Source organism: Microcaecilia unicolor, chromosome 1 (assembly GCF_901765095.1).
Source record: "Microcaecilia unicolor chromosome 1, aMicUni1.1, whole genome shotgun sequence".
NCBI lineage: Eukaryota > Metazoa > Chordata > Amphibia > Gymnophiona > Siphonopidae > Microcaecilia > Microcaecilia unicolor.
Window position 1 is genome coordinate 657123254 of NC_044031.1, and position 23845 is coordinate 657147098.

The window sequence follows — 23845 nt, forward strand, 5'->3', positions numbered from 1 at the left end:
ATAGGCAATGTTTATAGTCTCTGGTAGGACGGAATGCTATTATTAAAAGTTCTTGCTTACACTGCTTTAAATTTGTTCTAATGTTTCAATCTTTTTTTTTTTTTTTTTTTTTTTTCTTTCCTTTTTCATTTGAAAAGAAAAAATGAACAATTTCCCACCGTTGCCCAGGTTCATTCCTTTGAAGCCCTGCTTCTATCAGGATTTTGAGGCTGACATTCCTGATCAGCATCGTACAATGGCGAAGCGCCTCTACTACCTCTGGATGCGTGAGTTCTCTCTCTTCTGCTGATACTGGGGATAGGGAGAGAAGGCAGGACAGACTGTTATGAAGCTCTTGCCTGCCTCTGCTGTGTTGCAGGCTGTAGGTCTTGTAGCTATTGGTATCCTTAGTATACTGATGTCAGTGTAAACTCTTTCTGAATGAGGTTTTAGTTTCATGTAAAGGTAGCTTGTTCTGGTCTTATACCTCTCCATTGATTTATCTGTTTTTGAATGGCAAAGTCTCCTGTAGGATTTTGAAAGGTAATATTCATTACTAATATTGAGGACAAGATTCCAGGCCTCAAAATGTAGAACAGGCTATCGTGGCAGGATTTTCTTTCTTCTCCTTGTTCTTTTTTAGGAATAATATTGGGCTTCATTATTTCATGTCCTACCTGTCTGCCAGCAGCAGGACCTCTGTCTTCAGAGCAACTGAATAAAATGTGCCAAAACTTCTCTCTCTTCCCAAATCACATTATTATTTCCAGAAAGAAAAGCTTTTCAATGCAACACAAACTTAATTGCAGTGTGCTTTCTTTTTTGCTATTAATGTTTTATAATAGTTTTAATATAATTGATTAATTGTAAAACGAGCATTGTAAAAATAAACATTGATTAAGGATTTCTGAGGAACTGTTACTGAATATATTAGCAGCTAGAAAAGGAAGTAAAAGAATTTTCAGCTGATTTGCTATGAGCTTTGCAGATGTTGGTGAACTGTATGCATGTGTTCTCCAAGGACAAGCAGAACAGATGTTCCTTACACTTGGGTGATGCCATCACGATGGAGCCTGGTGTGAACGCTGCCCAGTACACTTTATCTTTAAGAGGCTTTTGGCAGCAGTCTCATCTTGTTTTTTCAGTGGAGCAAGGAGGTCACATCTCGATGATCTCCTTGGTGTCTTTTCTTGTATATTTGTTCCTTCCTGTGTGGGTATTTTTCTAATTTTGTTATTTTCTTCCCTTGCTGTTTGTCTCTCTCACTGTTCATAGCGTTTTCAGCTCTTTTAAGTTTTCTTGATTTTTTTGTGGCTCCCAAGGCCCTCTTAGGCCGGAGCACCATCTGAATTTGAAGTAAGCCCCTTTTTGGCCTCGCCATTGAGCCTTTTGATTTAGCTATGTTTTTTTGCTATGCCCCAGAAGACTCCCAGTGGCTTCAAAAGATGCAGTTGGGTGATATTCAGCACTGACCTACACAATTGGTGTGTGGGGTGCTTGGGGCCAGACCATGACCCATCTAACTGTGTTCTCTGTTTAAAAATCCAGAAAAGAACACAGAAAGCACATAGGCCTGCCAGAGGGAACTTTTTGGAACCTTAAAGTCTGGTCCGTCAACATCCACAACAGAAGCACCGACCCTGGTGGCTGCCAGGGCACTGTCCGACATTGGGAGTTCACTGGCATCAAGGAAGTCTACACCTCCCTCAAAGTTGGATGCTACTAGCAAACCCTAGGACCGATCTGCATCAGACCTGACACCGAGGACACGATTTAATGGGACAGAGTCAACATGCTTTCAGCCAAGGGAGGTCTTACCTCACCAGTTTGCATCATTTCATTGAAGGCATGGATAAAGGTGAGCCAGTTGATGTAGTGTATCTAGATTTTCAGAAAGCTTTTGACAAAGTTCCTCATGAGAGACTCCTGAGAAAATTAAAGAGTCATGGAATAGGAGGCAAGGTTCTGGTGTGGATTAGGAATTGGTTATTGGACAGAAAACGGAGGGTAGGGTTAAATGGCCATTTCTCTCAATGGAAGAGTGAATAGTGGAGTGCCGCAGGAATCAGTACTGGGACTGGTTCTATTTAACATATTTATAAATGATCTGGAAATCGGAATGACGAGTGAGATGATTAAATTTGCAGATGACACTAAACTATTCAAGGTTGTTAAAACACATGTGGACTATGAAAAATTGCGGGAAGACCTTAGGAAATTGGAAGACTGGACATCCATATGGCAGATGAAATTTAATGTGGAGAAATGCAAAGTGATGCACATTGAAAAGAATAATCCGAATCATAGTTACGTGATGCTAGGGTCCATCTTGGGGGGGGGGGGGGGGGGGGGGTTAGCACCCAAGAAAAAGATCTAGGTGTCGTCGTTGATAGTACGCTGAAATCTTCTGCCCACTGTGTGGCGGCGGCCAAAAAGCAAATGGTATGCTAGGAATTACTAGGAAAGGGATGGTGAATAAGACCAAAAATAGTATAATGCCTCTGTATTGCCCCATGGTGCGACCTCACCTTGAGGATTTGTATTCAGTTCTGGTCATCGTATCACAAAAATATAGCGGAGCCCATACGCCGTGCCCCCTCCCTACCCATCTTCAAATCAATGCTCAAAGCCCACCTCTTCAATGTCGCCTTCGGCACCTAACCACTACACCTCTTCTCAGGAAAACTTATCTACCCCAACTTGACATTTCGTCCTTTAGATTGTAAGCTCTTCCGAGCAGGGACCGTCCTTAATTGTTAATTTGTACAGCGCTGCGTAACCCTAGTAGCGCTCTAGAAATGGTAAGTAGTAGTAGTAGTAGTAGGAATTAGAGAAGGCTCAAAGAAGAGTGACCAAAATGATAAAGGGGGTGGAACTCCTCTCGTATGAGGAAAGGCTAAAGAGGTTAGGGCTCTTGAGCTTGGAAAAGAGACGGATGAGGGGGAGATATGATTGAGGTCTATAAAATCCTGGGTGGTGTAGAATGAGTAGAAGTGAATTGATTTATTTTTTATTATGCTTTTAAAAAGTACAAAGATTAGGGGAACCTCAAGGAAAGTTACATGGAAACACAAAACAAATAGGAGGAAATATTATTTCACTCAACGAATAGTTAAGCTCTGGAACTCTTTGCTGGAGGATGTGGTAACAGTGGTTAGCATATCTGGGTTTAAGAAAGGTTTGGACAAATTTCGGGAGGAAAAGTCCATAATCTGCTATTGAGACAGAAATGGGGAAGCTACTGCTTGCTCTTGGATTGGTAGCATCAGATGCCTTCCTCCTGCGTTGGGGAGAGGGATCTCTTGTATGTGTATCCTCCAATCCCTCTAATAGGGATGACTTTTGTTGAAACTCGAGCAAGATCAAGAAACTATGATCTTAATTGAGCTCTATTGGCTAAGGCAGATCTGGTTCTCTCTACTTCTGGAGTTGTCCTCCAAAGAACCATGGATGTTCCGTCCCTCATCACGCAGATCGAGGGGTGTCTTCTAAACTCCAGACCCTAGTCCTCAAGGCCTGGGTGTTGAAAGTATAGAATTTCAGTCCTTGAATCTGCCTGAGGGTGTCTCCCAGAATCTTCCTACTTCTAGGAGAGATTCCACTAGGAGGTGTTGCATGTACAAGTGGAGGAATTTTGCCATCTGGTGTGAGGGCAGGGCCCTAGATCCAGTTGCTTGTACTAACAAAAACTGCTTGAATACCTCCTACACCTTTTGGAGCCTGGTTTAAAGACCAGCTCTGTTAGGATTCGATTCATGAGAGGTTTGATGTTGACAAATTCCCCTCTCGAACCTCCCACTGTGTCATGGGGTCTCAACATCATCTTTACCCAGTTGATGAGAGCTCGTTTGAGCCTCTTGACTCCTGTCATCAAAAGTACCTGATTTGGAAGGTCTTGTTTTTGGTGGCGGTTATTTCAGCTCGCAGTGACAGTGAGCTCCAAGCCCTATAGTAGCTTAAGGTGGTGTAGGAGTTTCATCTTCATCATTTAAACATTCTGCCAACATTCTTCCCCAAACCGCATGGCCATCTTTGTGATAAGTGCACTTGTACACCTTGGACTTCAAGCAAGCCTTGAAGTGGACTAAAACCCATAGACAGTCCACCCAGCTTTTTGTTTGCACACTTTGTCTAATTGGCTAGCAAACTGCATCTCTTGATGGCCATGGTTGTGTTGGTAGCCCACTTGAGGTCAGCCTCCATTGAGGAGATATGCAAGTTCAATGTGGTCTTCAGTCCACACATTCACATCTCATTACTGCCTTGAGTAGAATACTTGATGTGACAGTTGAATTGGCCAGACAGACCTGCAGAATTTGTTTGGTGTCTAGAATCCAATTCCATCTTTCTAGGCCCTTTTTTCTATTTCAGGCTCAACCTCCACACCCAGTTTGTACATAGTTTAATGATAATTGGATTCAGGTTAGTCTTGGCGTTGCGAGACACTGTTGTCCTAGAGTTTTTTTTTTTTTAGGTGAGCCTTGTAGTTGGAGATTCCCAATTGTAAGGATATATCTGTCCTGCTTGTCTGTCCTTCCTGTCCACAGAGAAAGTGAAATTACTTATCTGTAATAAGTATTTTCAAGGACAGGTACAGTGGTGGAAATAAGTATTTGATCCCTTGCTGATTTTGTAAGTTTGCCCACTGACAAAGACATGAGCAGCCCATAATTGAAGGGTAGGTTATTGGTAACAGTGAGAGATAGCACATCACAAATTAAATCCGGAAAATCACATTGTGGAAAGTATATGAATTTATTTGCATTCTGCAGAGGGAAATAAGTATTTGATCCCCCACCAACCAGTAAGAGATCTGGCCCCTACAGACCAGGTAGATGCTCCAAATCAACTCGTTACCTGCATGACAGACAGCTGTCGGCAATGGTCACCTGTATGAAAGACACCTGTCCACAGACTCAGTGAATCAGTCAGACTCTAACCTCTACAAAATGGCCAAGAGCAAGGAGCTGTCTAAGGATGTCAGGGACAAGATCATACACCTGCACAAGGCTGGAATGGGCTACAAAACCATCAGTAAGACGCTGGGCGAGAAGGAGACAACTGTTGGTGCCATAGTAAGAAAATGGAAGAAGTACAAAATGACTGTCAATCGACAAAGATCTGGGGCTCCACGCAAAATCTCACCTCGTGGGGTATCCTTGATCATGAGGAAGGTTAGAAATCAGCCTACAACTACAAGGGGGGAACTTGTCAATGATCTCAAGGCAGCTGGGACCACTGTCACCACGAAAACCATTGGTAACACATTACGACATAACGGATTGCAATCCTGCAGTGCCCGCAAGGTCCCCCTGCTCCGGAAGGCACATGTGACGGCCCGTCTGAAGTTTGCCAGTGAACACCTGGATGATGCCGAGAGTGATTGGGAGAAGGTGCTGTGGTCAGATGAGACAAAAATTGAGCTCTTTGGCATGAACTCAACTCGCCGTGTTTGGAGGAAGAGAAATGCTGCCTATGACCCAAAGAACACCGTCCCCACTGTCAAGCATGGAGGTGGAAATGTTATGTTTGGGGGTGTTTCTCTGCTAAGGGCACAGGACTACTTCACCGCATCAATGGAAGAATGGATGGGGCCATGTACCGTACAATTCTGAGTGACAACCTCCTTCCCTCCGCCAGGGCCATAAAATGGGTCGTGGCTGGGTCTTCCAGCACGACAATGACCCAAAACATACAGCCAAGGCAACAAAGGAGTGGCTCAGGAAGAAGCACATTAGGGTCATGGAGTGGCCTAGCCAGTCACCAGACCTTAATCCCATTGAAAACTTATGGAGGGAGCTGAAGCTGCGAGTTGCCAAGCGACAGCCCAGAACTCTTAATGATTTAGAGATGATCTGCAAAGAGGAGTGGACCAAAATTCCTCCTGACATGTGTGCAAACCTCATCATCAACTACAGAAGACGTCTGACCGCTGTGCTTGCCAACAAGGGTTTTGCCACCAAGTATTAGGTCTTGTTTGCCAGAGGGATTAAATACTTATTTCCCTCTGCAGAATGCAAATAAATTCATATACTTTCCACAATGTGATTTTCCGGATTTAATTTGTGATGTGCTATCTCTCACTGTTACCAATAACCTACCCTTCAATTATGGGCTGCTCATGTCTTTGTCAGTGGGCAAACTTACAAAATCAGCAAGGGATCAAATACTTATTTCCACCACTGTATCTTTATGTCCCTCCCACTTCTTCTTGGAGTTGAATTCTCTTACAGCTGATTTGTTACCGAGGGTCTTGTGCTCGTGTGTTGAACAAGAAGGCACTCGTGCATGTGCGGTGAGATTGCTGCCAAAAGTCTCTTTAAGTAAGGTATAATGTGCTTAGCAGTGTCCACATTGGGCTCCTTCAGGATGATGTTGCCCAAGTGTAAGGATACCTTTCCTGCTGTTTTTGGAGAATACCTGCTACAGGTCAGTAACTCCTCTTTACTGAGGAAGGGCCTTACCCGGTTTACAGACCTCATCTAACGGGGTCTGTGACTAGATAAAAATTTGTGGAAAAACTGAGTGCTCTGTCCCTGGAAGAGGAGGTTGGGTGGACACCTTTCATTCATGTTTTTCTTGATGTACTTTGCTTGTTTTCTCTCCCACTTCCCCTTTTTTGACCAAGAATCAGACATGTTTTTACAGACTTGCATTGCAGTAAATCAGTTATTGAAGCTGCTAAGCAAAATGTTGAGTGGTTGGTGAGATGTTCCATTTATAGACATTGGCATAGATACAGACATGACTTGAGCCAACTCTGATTTCATTCCATTTATTCTTCAATAGAAGCTTTTATTCTGTGGTATTAGTTTGGCTTAGGGCACACATCTTTTTCCTTTGAAGGGTGTCGGCCTACCTAGGCTGTAGGTCCATATTAGATTGCAGTGGTAGTCTTTTTGTGTGGCTCTGCTGTGTTTGCTACTTTGCTCCCTCTGTGTGTCTGTGTGTATGTGTTTGCAGTGAACAGCATCACCTTGGCAGTGAATCTGATTGGCTGCCTGGCATGGCTAATTGGAGGAGGCGGAGCTGTTAATTTTGGACTGGCTTTTCTCTGGCTCATTCTCTTTACGCCCTGCTCCTATGTCTGCTGGTTTAGACCTATTTACAAAGCCTTCAAGTAAGTGATCATTCCTGATTTTCCTCTCTTCTCCCCTATACCTTGTTTTTCTCTCTTCCCCATCTATAGGGTCCCTTTACTAAGGTGCGCTAACAATTAGCACATGCTAAATTCCATGCAGCCTATAGGAATCAACATGGCATTTAGTGCATACTAATTATTAGCGTGTGCTAAATCCGTCGGTGCACCTTAGTAAAAGGACCCTTATGTGTCTTGTATAGTCTTTCTTTTCTTTTCTTTTCATCTGCTGTCCTTCTCTCTCTCTCTCTCTCTCTCTCTCTTTCTCTCTCTCTCTCTTTGTAGGGGTGCCAGGAAACACATTAGTTAGCACCTAAATGTAAAAGCTTAACACCCAGATTCAGATATTGTTTCCATAATATAGGCCTTTTTGAGACGTGAACACACCACATGATCCTTTCCTTGTGCTTTTCCTGTTCTTTCTCCATTCTCTCATGAGTGTAGTGTGCCTTCTCTCTACTAATAAGTTTGAAAAGCACTGTTTGTATGAAAAGAGCTGAATAAAACTAAATGTTTTCTTGTCCCCTTTTCAAACTCTGTCCTTTTCCTAATTTTAGTTTTTTCTTTGGGAGCCTTTTACTAAACTGTAGACAGGTAGTTCACTCTTGTCTTACTCTTGATTTGATAAGAGGGGGAGAAAAAGTCTCATAATGTCACAGGGACTGACATATGATTGTCTGAATCTACATCCAATATATGGGTAACGCCCTCTTGTAACTCATATAATCATTGACAAAACCCCCCTCCTTCCAAATATCAGGCTTAAATGTCAGTCTTGAGTTATTTTTTTATTTTATTTTTTTCAAAATTTCCGTTTAATTTTCTTTTGGTATTCGTTCAATTTAAAGTAACTCTTCTACCTGCCATTCCTAGAGTGACTATAAATTGAAGGCAATAGGCGTTAAACAAAAAAGAGGAATCTTTTATCTGCATGCTCCGTCAGCTCATCTGACCCCAAATGCAAATGCTTTCTCAAGGGATCTGAGCTGGTGCAGACCTGCCAAGCGCCGCCATAGTCTTAAAAACTATGGCGGTGGCATCTTTTATCAGCATGCTAGCCTGAAGTTCGATGATAAGGAACTGACGGCTCGGCGGCGGCAACATCAATTAGCTCACATGTAAAATCCCCAATGCATGCTTGTGCTAAGACCAATGGGTTCTACCGATTGTAGATATGTCCAGAACAGTTTTCTTTGCAATAGTGTCCTATTAATGCCACCTCCACATCGCAAAGGGTCGATCGCCATACACATCAGGTCCTTCAAACTCGTGTAAGTGTTGAACACAGTGTTGTACCACTTGATACAGAACTCCATTGTCAGTTTTTCTTGGCAGTTCTGCACCAGCTCAGATCCCTTGAGAAAGCATTTGCGAAACGGGTGCCTGTCGGGGTCTGATGAGCTGACAGAGCATGCAGATAAGTGATTCCACTTTTTTGTTTAACGCCTATTGCCTTTTACCTGTCATTTCTAGAGTGGCTATAAATTGAAGAGTTACTTTAAATTGGACGAATACCAAAAGAAAATTAAAAGGAAAAATTGAAAAAAACAAAAAATAACTCAAGACATATTTGGAAGGAGGGGTTTTTGTCAATGACTATGTGAGTCACAAGAGGGTGTTACCCATATATTGGGTGTAGATTCAGACAATCATACGTCAGTCCCTGTGACATGAGACTTTTTCTCCCCCTCTTATCAAATCAAGAGTAAGACAAGAATGAACTACCTGTCTATTTTTTGTATTAAGCTGTCCGCTTGCTGTTAATAGACTTGTCGTGTTGTATTTTACAAAACTGGGCGACAAAGTGGCCTTAATGTGTCTTTGCATGGCGTTTTCCTGCACGCTAAGGCCATTTTTACCACCGCTATAAAAATAGCCATGCACTAATGTTGGCATTAGTGTGCAGCCATCAAAACTTTTTTTTACCACACACGCACTTACCGCCACTCATTTTGCAGGCGGTAATGGCTCACGCAGAATTTCTACAATAACCAGTTAGTGCACAATAATGTAGCTACGTTAATTGATTAGCTCAGGAACGCCTACTACATGCCCCCTGAAAAACAATTAAAATCCTTTTTAGCGTGTGCTGATTTGGCAGTTACCACAGGATGCCTGAGTGTGTCCTGCAGTATACCATTTTAAGCTGCGTTAGCACCTAAAAGGGCCACTTTTTCTTGCTCATTTTCTCCTTTCACTCCTTGTCTGTTTTTTTTTTTATTATTATTATGTTTTGTCTGTCTTGGGCACAACCAGTTTGTAGAGGTTTCACTTTGCCTTACTTCATAGCATATTAAGTTAGTGTTCCTTATCAATCTAGTATTGTTGAACTTATTAAAAATGTTGTTGGAACTTCAGGGCTCTATAAAGAGACGCTTGGGCTGAAAGGGAGATGTTTCAAGCTACCTGTGAATTCTTCCAGGGTCTTAGACACATCCTCTAACACCTTCAGACTTCTGTCCTCAGATCTGAGAGGTGTGGAAAGAATAAAGGGTTACAAGACTGAGGCTTTGTCAACCAAATCTGTGGTATCTGGCAGAGGTCTTCGTGGATTATTTTCCATACATCTCAGTTATGAATCTGGGATCTGATGTTTTAAGATGAGCCTTTAGAAGTAGGAAGAGTTCCACAAATCTTACAATTGATGGTAGCATGAAAGAAAATAAACTCTCTTGAACATCCATGTTTGAACAAGTGTGGGAAAGCAATAAACCTATGAAATTTTAAATCAGTTATGTTTCTCAAGTAAAAATACATGTTATTTTCTGACCAGCAAACAGGTAATCAAAGCAGATTTCTGGAATCAGTAAGTTAGGAGTATTATATATATATATATATATATATATATATATATATATATATATATATATATATATATATATATATATATATATATATATTTCCTTAATTCTAGAGGCTCTCCTCAATTTCATGTACATAAAAGATTGCAAGAACAAGGCTGAGGCAGTAATTGAAGAGCTTGGTTCCAAAACTTAAGTGCAGAAAACTGTTTTGTAGATGATTTTTTTTTTAATTTTCAAGAATTCTAATCAATATAAGAAATTTCTTTCACTGAAATATCATGTACCTTACAAATAAATGCCTTTTATTACAAATTTTACTCATCATGTGTCTTCTGTGAAGGCTGTTGGTTTCTGGTATATACTTAATGAGTTTTGGAAATAAGCTCTTCAGTTTCAAGTGTCTTGCACTTAGATTCATTCTGAGAGCCCCTGTCTCATAGAGAGGTATGAGAGAGAATCCCTACTCCTCTGTAGATTTTTGTGCTGATTCCTCCTTTTTGGTTTTGGAAAGACTTGTCTTCATTCTCTCTTAGTTTTATGTTCTTCTGGGGTACCTTTCAGCAGTGAGTTGGGTACTATCCTTTGAAAGTAAGGTGGGCCTCAGAGAGGACTGGGGATGAGAATTATAGGAAAAAGGATGGCTGGGATGATGCTGAGGTTGATGACATGGGTTCTTGTTTGAATTCAGAACGGACAGCTCCTTCAACTTCATGGCTTTCTTCTTCACGTTTATGGCACAAATGGTGATCAGTATCATTCAAGCAGTGGGGATCCCTGGCTGGGGTGTCTGGTAAGTGGATAGTGATAAGTTTGGAAGATTTGAGGTGTAGAGGTTGTATTCCTTGTCTTCCCAGATAATTAGTGGGTTATGCTCTCCAACCAGCACATGTGATGACATCACTAGTGTAAGAAATGGTGCAGCCCTGGAACTTGCCTGAATTTTCTGTCTCCACCAGATGGCTGAGTTTGGACTGGTGCAGCAAAATTCTGGCTCCTTGACATACAGATCGTGGTGTATGGCCTTAGGGTTGAGCTCTCTAGGCCTGGTTTGGCTCTTAAGGACTGGTCTGCAGAACTTTGCCCTGATTGAGCCACAATGTAAGCCCTGCTCCAGCTCTTTGGTGCACTAGGCAGTGACACCTGGGTGCAGGGAAGTGACTAGATTTTCTTTTAAGCTGCATTTGGTTTTATCTCTCCTTAGGTTCCATGTGCGTAGGTGTAAATTCTAAGACACAGTAGTTTTTACTTTTTCCACCCTTCCCTTTCCCCACTACCTTCACTATCTTTCATGTTTAAATTAAGTATGAATGGTTTTATTCTTTACTATCTTGTTTGGAGTTCCTTTCTGTACTTGTACTATTTTATATTTTAAGTTGTACACCGCCTTGCCCTTCTGTAAGAGAAGGCGGTATATCAAAGCTCTAATAAACATAAACAAATACTCAGAACTGCAGACTAACCTGAGGGGGGCTCTTTGAAGTTACTGCAGCAGCAGCACTCCTCCCTTTTGGGGCAGCAGATTGGGCTACTTGGAGAATTGTCTTGCATAGTTTTGTGAACCTTACAGCCAGGTTTGGCTTTTACTTATGCCATGTAGCAGTCTGGAAGTTGGGGTTTGGAAGCCCACCATCACTATGTGGGGGTCTAAGGAACCTAGGTTATCCAGTTCCTTCTGCAGTCGTGGGGGGGAGCTTATCCTCGGGCTTCTCAAAGGCAAGGAGTAACTGTGAGAAAGAAGGGAAATTCTTTCCTATGGGAAGGCTGTTCTCCTCCTCCCTCCCCCCATACTCTCCCAAGGAAGGAGTGCCGGGCCCTTTAGAGGAGGATGAATTGTTAGTCTTCTGTTGGTTTTGCAGGATGAAATGACATCCTTGATATCCCAGGTAGCGTCCTTCCTGAGGTTTCGGAATTGGGGGGTGGGAGAGCAGCATTTGCAGGCTGGGGAAAATAATCCTCTTAAGAACAGAAGTTCCTAGAAGCTGTATATCAAATGATGCAAGGTTTGGGAATATCTGTACCTGCTAACTCAGGAGGACCTGGAACACCTTTTTATGTCTCTCTGGCATGGATAATCTGATGCTGGCAATAACCATGAAGATCACCATTCTGGTGGAAGGTGGTTTGGTTCTAAAGAGCTTGCCGAATTGGAGGGTGCAAGCCCTTTTCTGTTGAACCCAGAAGCAGTTTGTCTGGCATATGGGGCTACACTGTTGGTTGAAATGCTGTCTGGTCTGATCTGATTTATCTATAGGTTAGTGGCCTCCGTGGTTAGAGTGTCTCAGTAAACTTCCTTTTAGGGGCCGGCTCCCTTTGGATAAGATCTTGAGAAGTTATTGAAGAGTCTCAGTGGGGCAAGACGTTGGATGTTTCCAGAGAATCGGGCACATTCTTTGGGGAAGAACATTGCTGATCAGTTTTTGTGAGTGTGAAAACGCTTCAGTATCAATAAGTAACTAATCCCCTCTTTCTCTGCAAGAATAATTATCTCATTTGTGTGTCTGCAAGACCTGAAATAAATGGTCCCTCCTTTTGGGGTAGGGCTGGTGTGGGGAGTGGGCCTAAGGGAACACAGTGAGGCGGAGCAGCGTACTCCTTGATACAGCAGGAAGAAGGTCACCTCATGGTTCTCTCCTCCCCCCCCCCCTCCCAGAGTGAGTCAGACATGATTCAGCAGGGATAAACCCTAGTGTTTGCAGGCCCCATTTTTGGTGCATTTTGCCATTTCCTTGCGGTTCAGCTCTGAAGAGGATGGCAGTTGGCAAAGCTATGAATTGTTTTCAGTTGGGAGCAATTATTCTGGAGCCCCGGAGAAGGCCAAGGTTGGTACTTTGCTCTGTAATTCCCAGGAATGGGGGTTCCTTCCAACCCAACCTAGTCCTCAAAGGGGTCACCTTGGGTTGTGGCATGCTATGTTTCTGTATGAAAACCTTAAGGTCCGTGTTGTTCCATTCCGGCCAGGCAAGTTTTTTTTCATTTTTTGATCTGTCCAAGGTGTAATTCCATATGTTCCTGTGGGAGAATCACCAGAAGGGTCATCACTTCTGTCTACTCTGATTACTCCTTACATTCCCCCTCCGTAGTATGTGCTCATCCTAACTTCTTGTCTTTCTATTCCTGCAGTTTATTGTTCTCGTCTTGAGTCTGTACATCATGCAGCCTTCTTTTGTATAGTTCTCACGCTCTGGAATGCTCTCCCTCTCGATCTCTGCTCTGAACAGTCGTATGCTTGGTTTAAATTGTTATTCAAAGCCCACCTGTTTATTTGGCTTTTATTTTGGGAAGGGTGGTATATCAAAACTTACTAAACTAAGCTAAACTTTTGATAAAGTGCTCTCCCCTTTGGATTGCCACAGCTTCCAGGTGGTGGTCCTGCTGAGGGGACAGTATAAGGAACTTCCTTATACATTCTTTCCAATTCTTATATTCGGCATAGTACCTACTCAGCTCAATGCAGATTACAAATCCAGAAGCTGGAACAGTCCAGGAACAATTACATTATGAACAATATAAAACCGGTCATTATAAAATGATAACACCAATAAAAATTCAGAGTAAATTTGGCAAAAGCTCGCTAAACCAGACAGTTTTTTTCACAGCCTTTCTAAAATCTAAATAATCATGTATCCATCTTAGAGACACAGAAAAAGCACATTCCATACTTATGTGGTTTGATATTGAAATGAAGTGACAAATTTAAAAGACTGTATCCTATTAATAGCTGGGAAACTTAGTTTGACTTGATTTTGTAGTCTGTAATTAGTGTTCCTTAAAGGTTGCAAATGATCAATCAGATACTGAAGAGCTACCGTATTTAAAAAAAAAATGAAAAACAGTCATACATGTTTTAAATTTAATCCTAGCCTCAACTGGGAGCTGATGCAAAAGGGCAAGATATGGTGTCACATGCTCATATTTTTGAAATGAAAAGATAAACTTAACTTTGGTGTTCTGAATGATTTGTAGATTTTTAAAAGGTAGTTTTAGAACTTCCTACATAAATAGAGTTGCTATAATCTTATTTAGATAGCAGTAATGCTTGAACTACCAAAATAAACTTTGAAAGTGTTTCCTAATGCTTCTCAGTTTTTTTAAATAAAAGAAAAGACTCTTTAACCAAGGAATTCATGTAATGGATTCAACTTGATAACTGTTTTCTATATGAAAAATACAATCAATCCAAGGATGACTGAACAGGGCTATCGGCAAAAATTTGGTCTTTTCTTTGTTCAACTTCAGCTTATGTTGAAAGGTCTCTAAATAGCTAGTCATTTGTTCTAAAGTAGCATCCTAATCTTTAAATACAAGGAATAAAACTGTAATGTCCTTTGTATGTATTATGGATTTGGACAGTTAGCTGATCTGAGGAGAATGCCAGGATGATCACTCTTGGGGTCCTCTGGGTGCCAGAGGGTTTTAGTTGGATTGTACTTTGAGCAAATAATAAGCAGGTTCCACCTCTGTGTCTCAATTCCTGGGGGAGCAATTCATCTCCCAGGTAGGTCTCTTGTATGATAAGAGTTCTGTTACAGCTTCAACCCTTTTGTTCATGTTCGGCATCAAGGGTTCATGGTAATATACCTGGAGCTGGATCCCAGGGTGAGAGATCACTCACATCAAGCTCAGTTGTCTAGGGGGGTTCCCCAGTCGCAGCAGTATGACATTCAGCTAGTCCTGTTGACATTGCTTAGGAGGGGGCTGTCTTGGTGGCAGTCTCTGTGTTATCATCTGATGGGAATGGACTTGGAACCCTCCTGGATAGGGGTATCTACAGGTGCCATTATTTGAATTGGAAAGCTCATTGTTGGGGTTGGCTGGATGGAATTATTGATCAAGGTAAGAAGCTGCCTGGTCTATCAACAGGCTGAAAGCTAGGGTTCTTTAGCATTGGAGGAATCCCGTTCAGTCATAGTGAAAACAAAGTCTAGGTACTGTTTGACAGTGCCACAGCAGGGTGTATGCAGCAAATGAGAGGTTACCTGAACCATTACTGCATCATTGTAGATTGTCTTTCTCTGTTGATGAGTAGGACACTATCAGGAAATCTCAGCTTTCCACATGGCCAGTGCAGAGAATATGAATGCAGACTTTTGCAGTTAGCATTTTCTAGATCCCAGCAAATGGAAGCTAAGTCCCAAAGTCTTCCAGGAGGTAGTGGGGCTGGCCAGGATTCATCTTAATGACAACTTGTCAAGAGGCAAAGGCAACGGTGCTGTTCAGTCACAAAGGGAAGTTGTAGAGGCTGAGTTTGATGTGCTTCAGTTGTGGTCCCAGAAAACCCCTCATATGTATTCTCACCTTAGCTATTCATAGGCTGGGTTCTTGGCAGGATAGTGGGTCCTCCCCACTTGGTCTTTCTCATAATTCTGTACTGATTGCGCAGACTGGTATATGCCAGTTGAGTCAGGCTTCAGGGAGGGCTTCTCCTTCAATTGGCTCAAGGTCTGTTCTTGATCTGACTCATCAAGAGCCTCTTCTATGGGGGAATTGGATCTCATTGCCTTATGGCATATCATTGAAAGGCATAAGTTAATGTGAAAAAGTCTTTTGACAGCTGTGGTTGGCCCTCTCCTGAAAGCCTGTAGATCTTCCTCTTCACTGGTCTATTTGGGGGTCTGTCATTTAAGTCTTTGTACAAAGGTTGAGTGAGCCCTGTTGGCACAGCAGGCTGATATCCCTTCCATTGTGGCCTTTTTACACAGTGAGCTAGTCAGGTGTTTGGCCCTCAGTTTATGCAACGTGCAGGTAGTGGCGTTGCCCTGTTTCAGAGGAGAAATGAAAGGGATTTTGCTGGCAGCTCCTCTGGATATTTCTCATTGTTTAATAGGATTCAAGCAAATCAATCCCTTCTGTTGTTTAGAGGTTCCTTGGCAAGATCTTTGGTCGTATAGGCCTCCTGCGTCATCTTATGATCTGCCGCAATGATGACTTGCAGTCCTTTAAGAATTTTGCATTAGTTGTCCATGTCAGGGAGGATGGTGCCTTTGGGAGGGCAGTTCTCAAGATGGCCTTCTCTTCCACCCGGTGTCCTGAGGTTTGGGTACATCCCACAGATCTGGAGTGGTTTAGCAGGATGAAAAGAGAAGTGAAATTTGTTCTTACTTGCTAATTTCCTTTACTTGATTTCTGCTAGCCTAGTCCAGGACCTGCCCTGGAAGATTAAGGTGTTGGGTTATATCTGTCAGTAGCTCAGAATTTGGTTTCTTCTGTCATATTTTTCCTTGCAGAGGATTTTAGGGTTGTCTATGAACACATTAGTATTGGTTATGTGTGTTGTGGTAAAAACCACTAAATATGAAAAAATTTGGAAATATTTTCCAGTTCAACCACCGTGCTTACAATACAAAAGCTGGAAAAAACTGCAGCTTAGTGATGTATGCAAATTATTGCTCACTTTATCTTTCCAGTTTTCTACAACAATGGAGGAAAGGACCTCAGTAGTCCTGGCACTCTTCAAATGTTCCAGTTATAATGAGATCATTCAAAATAGTGTCTATATGTACACTATATAATCCTTGGTCAAAAACCTTCCATTTTTATGTCTATGCTCACCACTCTACTAATTAACAAATAGAGGCCAACTGAAAATGTGGTTTTCGTTTTTGGCCGAAACTGAAACAAAAGAAAAGGTGTTGAGTCTGGTTGTGTGAATGTGAACAAATTTCTTTTTATCATTTTTGAAACTTACATATTTACAGAGCATTAAAGGAAAAGGAGAAAACTTGCTCTCCCCCTGGTTCTTTAAGTGGCTCACCTTAAGAACATGAGAATAGCCTTACTGGGTCAGACTAATGGTCCATGTAGCCCAATATCCTGTTTCCAACAGTGGATTTACTGTCTTTTAATTTTAACTGGTTCTATAACATGATGTTGAAAAATGTTTTTTTCTAGTTAATGCACAAATTAATGCTGTTTAAAAAAAAAATAGCTGTAGTCTGTAGTGTCTTCCAGTGAAAATGGATTGTCTACAAAAAAATAAGCGATTCTTTGAATCACTACAATGAGCAGACATACAGTACTTCTGATTTCATATTACTGTTGTTTAATGAGCCCTGATACAGAGACACTGCCTGTTCTCAGCACTGCTGCCACTGCCCGAGACACTTAACCTGGGGAGGGGGGAATGAGGGAGCCAGAGAGAGTGAATGTTGCCATCAGGAAGGGAAATGCTGCCTTACCGCAAGGGAAAGGGGAAAGCATTGTGTCAATGTTGGAGAATAGGGCTTAATGCGTGTGACTTGGCAGGTCTGCTCTTCTGGGACCAAGGGGTGCCGTGGGGTAGGGTACCAAATTTGCAGAGACAAAAAAAAATGGACACAAAATTCCCTCCCTCCCCCCCCCCCCCCCCCCCCCCCCCCCCACCACCACCAGAAGTCTCAGTTTCTCACCTCAGGATCACAGTCTCTCCAACTTGGGCTGGCTGTGCTGAACTCCATGGTCACAGTGGTGTCATTGGGGGTTGGGGGGGTAGTCTACAGCTTCAAGCTTGTGTCTCCAATCTGCAGAAGAGGAGCGCAGCAGGACCGGAAAGCATCTTCCTGTGCTCTGTGTTGGCTGAACCTGCCTACCTGCAGCCTGGCAGTTTAGGCAGTGGTGCTGCGCACAAGTCCTGGCCTCTCTCTCTGTTGGACTGGACCTTTGACAAATTCTGCAGTGGATGGCAGTGAGCAGAGCTCAAGCAGCAACAAGTTCTAGTTCTGAGCTCTCTCTTACACGCACGCACTCCTATCTCTGGGTCCTCCTGCCCTTACCAGCTGTAACAAAACGCGATGCGTGCACCGTATGAGGCAGGAAGGGGATCTTCTTGCTGGTGCTGGAAGACTCACACACACGCCGGTAAATCAGGTGACCTGTACTGGCGCGTACGTATGTGTCTGCTTCTGCGATCATTACTGCACCTGCCCTGCCAGAAACCTGGAAAAAAATCAAAAATTTAGAAAATAGGACATGGTTACCTCAGGGTTTTGATAACCACAGAAAACGGGGGACAGCTGTTCGTGAACCGAAACCTGCAGAAAACAATTTGCCAGGTCGGAAGTGCCAAACTTCATGCTTTATCTTGTAAATTGTCCATAATAAATTCAAAATCCTTAATGTGACTATACAAAACAAAGAAGCACTTATCTTCAATACTTTTTCTTGATAGGGCTCTCTGTTTCACATTCAGCTTCTTCAGGGGATCAAAGTGCTTGCCCATCAAATATTTATGAATCCATGCTCCTAAAAAGTGGTTTTATATCAAACCCATGACTAAAAAATAAGCTGTAGATATAAATATATTTACATTCACAGCAACACTGTGACCAAGTCTTCATTGATGCTTTCACTTTCTGTGCTGTTCTACATGTAAAAGAATGACAAAAATGGCAGGTAATTAAATTTAAAATGCTGACTACATTTGGGCCAATCGTGCAGAAACAAACGGGAGAAATGTCATGACGCATCCACTCACATGCGCAAAACGACAGCCAAAAAAAAATCAATCCTGGATTTTAACCCAAGAGAACAGCCCACTCAGTATGAAAGTTTAAACCCACAGGTTCTACAGGTTGAAGTTGATTTATCCACCACTGTTCCTGTTGGAATAACTTTTTATCTCGAGCGCCACCACGTTTGTTATAGGGCATATCCTCAGTAGCAAAGCACTTGAATGATTCAAATCCATATTGCTAAGAGTTGCAGTGAGAGACCAAAGGAGCTCCAATTTTCTTCCTTAACACATATGGTTTATGTTCATTAATACGAAGATGTAAGCTTCTAGTGGTCTTGCCCACATATAATTTATTATAGATGCATTGTAGCACATACACTGCATAATCCATTTTGCATATTGTAGAAGATCTCGACTTATACTTTTTACCATTTACCAGATTAATAAATGTATCGAGCTGCAACATCATGGAACATGATTTTCAGCCTCCACATTTATGATGGCCTTTAAACATGCCATCGACACGCAAAGAAGAACACAATACTCTCGCGCAGGTCTAAGCAGGCAGGCAACCACAGCGGAGGAGACAACGAAGTTGATGAAAGAACATCCAATGGACTCAGAGTTCACATCAGAAGTTTATTTCAAAAAATACTGGACTCAACATGAATCGTGTTTCGGCCGTAGAGGCCTGCTTCAGGATTCACTGTAGTTTGCAAATATTTAAATTTCTGAGTTCTAAAGCATCTGTGAATGGTGAACCAACAATAGATGTGAAACAGGAACGTACACAGTCGGAATCGACTCAGATGCACAGAAACAATAAACTTAACGTACACAGCAAAATGCTTTAGAACTCTCAGAATTTTAAATACTTGCAAACTACAGGGACTCCTGAAGCATGCCTCTACGGCCTAAACACGATTCGTGTGGAGTCCAGTACTTTTTTGAAATAAACTTCTGATGTGAACTCTTTGAGTCCGTTGGATGTTCTTTCATCATCATCTTTAAACATTCCAGCCCTCTGAAAAGCTGTAGTGGACTCTGGAAACACTGCGGGGCTCGGCAATTCCTTTAAATTGTGAGATCTTGAAAAAGCAGCATGTACACTGATCCTTAACACAGGATGGGGTCTGCATTATGTCCCAGTTCCTCTTAATGATTTTTAATGGACAATTTACATGATAAAGTTTGGTACTTATTAATAAGTAGAGTGGTGAGCATGGACATAAAAATGGGAGGTTTTTGACCAATGATTATAAAAGTGTCATATAGGCACTATTTTGAATGATTTTATAATTATAAGTGGGACATTTGATGAGTGTGCTGGGACTACTGAGGTCCTTTCCTTCCAATAAAGTATTAAATTTATGTAAGACTATTGTAGGAAACTGGAAAGGTAAAGTGAGCAATAATTTGCATACATCATTAAGCAGCAGTTTTTTTTCCAACTTTTGTTTTGTGTTTTGGTAAAAAGATACTCAATAGAAATATCAGTATGCCATTGCCTAAGTTTGGTTAACAACTTACAAGGCTGCACCACTTCTTATACTGATTATGGCCATTGAAAGTGTGTTTTCTGTCTCCATGTAATGGTTGAAGAGCGTAACCAACTGGTCTAGCAGGAATCAAGGAAAAAAACAATTCTAACCTAATTTCACCTTTAGGTTGTGAAAAGAGTATATTAGTAGTTGTTTTTGTTGAAAAGCAGACAGCAAGTGTGTATTCAGAAGTTCAGGCTATCAATGCATAAAAATGTTTAACTGAACTTGATCGTTCAGTGAGACAGGAACCAAGGAGAAGTTCAGGATGATGCAAATGACAACCAACCAGGGAGGTGAATATTAAAATTTCTTTAATGAAATCACCAGAATGTGGACCCGACATGGGCCGTGTTGCGGCAGACACAACCACCTGCCTCTGGTCACAATCAAAACTCTAGTAGCTGAAGCAGTTAGTAACTGTGCTTGGTGCAGAAATGCAACACAGCGTACCAACACTGTAAGCCAGCTGTACGGTACATGAAAATTGCAAGCAAAAAAAACCTGCTTTCATGGTTTCAGTAGTTCCTGTTGGATTTGCATAGAGGTTTCTTCCTGTTTGTGTTTTTGATCCCATTCAGTGAGACAACCAGACTATAAAAGATGAGAAGTGAAATAATGTGTGATGGAAGGAATACTATATATATTAGGAAGTTTTAAAAGGTTAGGAAAAGAGTAACAGGGTTAACTCTTCTGGAAGTTTGAGTGATATTTGGAGTCCTGAATATTGATAGCACAACCAGTGACAAGACTGTAGAATTATACTTCAGGACTGAATATATCATAAAGACTATATCATTGTTACAGTGGATGGGGGGAGGGGCAAGGAAAAGCTTCAGGGTTGTTTTGTATAAGATTTGCGTTTGTATTGATGTCTTAATAAATAGCATTTTTGGCACAAATAAAAGCAGTTCTTGCTAATCTCTGTTTCTGAGCTTCCATTTCAATCACCATAACACATTTTGTGCTTTCAGCGGCTGGATTGCAACAATCGCCTTCTTTGGAACCAATGTGGGTTCTGCTGTGGTGATGCTGATCCCTACCATCATGTTCACTGTTGTGGCAGTCTTCTCCTTTGCTGCCCTTACAAAGGTAATTTCCAATCTGCTGATTCACTTGGGAGGTGAAAAAACTGGCTTCACTAGAAGTGAATGTGTGTATGCCTCATGAATAAGAGGAAAATAGTATTAGTAGGAAAGAAGGGTTGGCATGTACTCATCCTCCTCAGCAGCAAAGAACCATAGAAGAAAATACAGAAGCCTGAGACCAAAATACTTGTGCCCAGTTTCAGTGGTTATAACTTCTAGTCTTTGTTAACAAGTTTTCTTTTGTCTTCAGAAACTCTGGGGAGAGTAGGGAAGGGAAGTGCCCTGTAGCCAGGACCTGCCCACTAGGGGATACACTATCCTTTCACATTGAGGATGTGTTTCCAATAACTTTTTCCCAGGTGCAAGGCCGCCGGGGGGGGGGGGGGGGGGGGGCAAAATGGCCCGGGCCTCCAAGGGGGGCCTGGCCCTGGGGTCAGGCCGCCGGCGCTGCAGTCCCTGGTCTCACCTGCCTGCCTCATCGGCTCTGGGCCCCCTTCATTCAAAGTGGCAGTCTTAGATTGCGTCTCTTCTGGCCTTCCCTCCCTGTGTCCCGCCCTCGCGGAAACCGGAAGTTACATCAGACGAGGGCGGGGCACAGGGAGAGAAGGCCAGAAGAGACGCGATCTGCGACTGCCGCTTTGAATGAAGGGGGCCCAGAGTCGTGGAGGCAGGCAGATGAGACCGCGGACTGCAGCGGCAGGGGGGCGGAGGCGGGGCAGCCTTGCCCCGGGCCCGGCCTAGTCTCTCGGCGGGCTTGCCAGGTGGGAAGGGTTAGGACAGCTGTTGTAGTTGGTGATTCAATCAAGCATGTAGATAGCAGGGTGGCTGGTACACATGAGGATCACCTGGTCACTTGACTACCTGGCGCAAAGGTGGCGGACCTCACATGTCACCTAGATAAAATCTTAGATAATGCTAGGGAGGAACCGGCTGTCTTGGTACATGTGGGTTGGTACCAGTGACATAGGACAATGTAGGACAGAGGTTCTGGAAGCCAAATTTAAGCTCTTAGGTAGAAAGCTGGAGTCCAGTCCCTCCAGGGTAGCATTTTCAGAAATGCTCCCTGTTCCACGCACAGGACCCAAAAGATTGGCAGAGCTTCAAAGTGTGAATGCGTGGTTGAGACGATGGTGCAAAGATGAACGATTTAAATTTGTTAGGAATTGGACAACATTCTGGGAAAGGGGGAGACAGTTAAGGTGGAGTCCATCCTTTCAGACAGAGATGGAACCAGGCTGCTGGCGCTAACTTAAAAAAAAATGAGAGACAGAGCAGCTTTTAAACTAGAGTGGAGAGGGGGGGGGGGGGGGCCGACAGTTGCCCAAGAGCGCACGGTTCGGTGTGGAGTATTCTCTAAGGATACTGTTGAAACAAGACATTTAGGGAATCCCAATAGAGGTTTCAGCAATGCTGAAAGTAAGCCAGGTGTGTTTAATGAACAAGCAGGATGAAGGTTGCACATTATCCCCTTCAACTTTAAGCAGCTTTTAGATCCAAGGAAAAAACACAATCTGAAGTGCCTGTATACAAATAGTAGAAGCCTAAAAAATAAGAGGGAGAATATAGCACTAAATGATGAGGTAGATACAGTAGGCATCTCAGAGACTTGTGGAAAGAGGACAATCAATGGTAGACTTGTGGAAAGAGGACAATCAATACATAGTAACATAGTAGATGACGGCAGAAAAAGACCTGCACGGTCCATCCAGTCTGCCCAACAAGACAACTCATGTGTGCTACTTTTTGTGTATACCCTACTTTGATTTGTACTTATGCTCTTCAGGGCACAGACCGTATAAGTCTGCCCAGCACTATCCCCGCCTCCCAACCACCGGCTCTGGCACAGACCGTATAAGTCTGCCCAGCACTATCCCCGCCTCCCACCACGGGCTCTGGCACTGACCGTATAAGTCTGCCCAGCACTATCCCTGTCTCCCACCACCGGCTCTGGCACAGACCGTATAAGTCTGCCCAGCACAATAGTACACATTGTTAACAGGTTACAATTATTGCATTGCAATGATAGGATCAAACTGGAAGAAGGATTGTGCTATATGATAGAGGGAATTGAGTCAAATAAAATAAGCTTTTCAAAACAGCGTGGAATCATTATGGATAGAAATTACATGTGTGAATGGAAGGAGTATTTATGTAGGACTGTACTACCGTCTGCTGGGACAGAATCAACCTAACTAGATGAAGAAATGTTTACAGAGATTAGGAAAGTTGGCAAATTGGGCAACACTATAACGGTGATTCAGTTACCCAATATTGACTGGATAAATGTTACATCATGGAGTGCCAGGGAGATAAAAATTTCTAGATGTAATAGACTGCTTCTTGGAGCAACTGGTCTAGGAACCGACGAGAGGGGATCTGGTCCTTCGTGGTGTGCAGGGCATAGTGTGAGAGGTTGCGGTGTTGGGTCCTGTGGGAAACAGTGGTATTAACATGATCCAAGTTTGAGCTACGATCTGGGATGAACCCGCAAAGGAAATCTACTGTAGCTTCATTTAATTTTCGAAAGGGTGTCTAAAATAAAATGAGGAAAATGGTTAAAAAGAAGCTAAAAGGGTCGGCTACTAAGGCTAAGACACTAAATCAGGTGTGGACATTGTCTATTTAAAAAAAAAAATCTTGGAAGCCCAGACCAGATGCATTCCACATATTTGCAAAGGTGGAAAGAAGAGGAAATGACAGCCAGCATGGTTAAAAGGTGAAGTAAAAGAGGCTATTATAGCCGAAAGATGTCCTTCAAAGAATGGAAACGGGACCCAAATGGCGAAAATAAGAAGCAACATAAACACTGGCAAGTCACATGCAAAGTATTAATAAAGAAGGCTAAAAGAGAATATGAAGAGAAACTT

At 42.5% G+C, this 23845-nt stretch overlaps 1 protein-coding gene across 1 annotated transcript in view; it reads left to right on the plus strand.

Annotated features, from left to right (window-relative positions):
- The window catches only part of SCAMP5 (secretory carrier membrane protein 5), a 48838-nt gene that overhangs the window by 20021 nt on the left and 4972 nt on the right, over positions 1-23845 (plus strand). Inside the window, exons 3-6 of the mRNA XM_030186629.1 lie at positions 138-266; positions 6943-7099; positions 10610-10711; positions 20865-20982. Coding sequence (XP_030042489.1) covers positions 138-266; positions 6943-7099; positions 10610-10711; positions 20865-20982 — 506 coding nt within the window. The remainder of the gene's footprint in view (positions 1-137; positions 267-6942; positions 7100-10609; positions 10712-20864; positions 20983-23845) is intronic.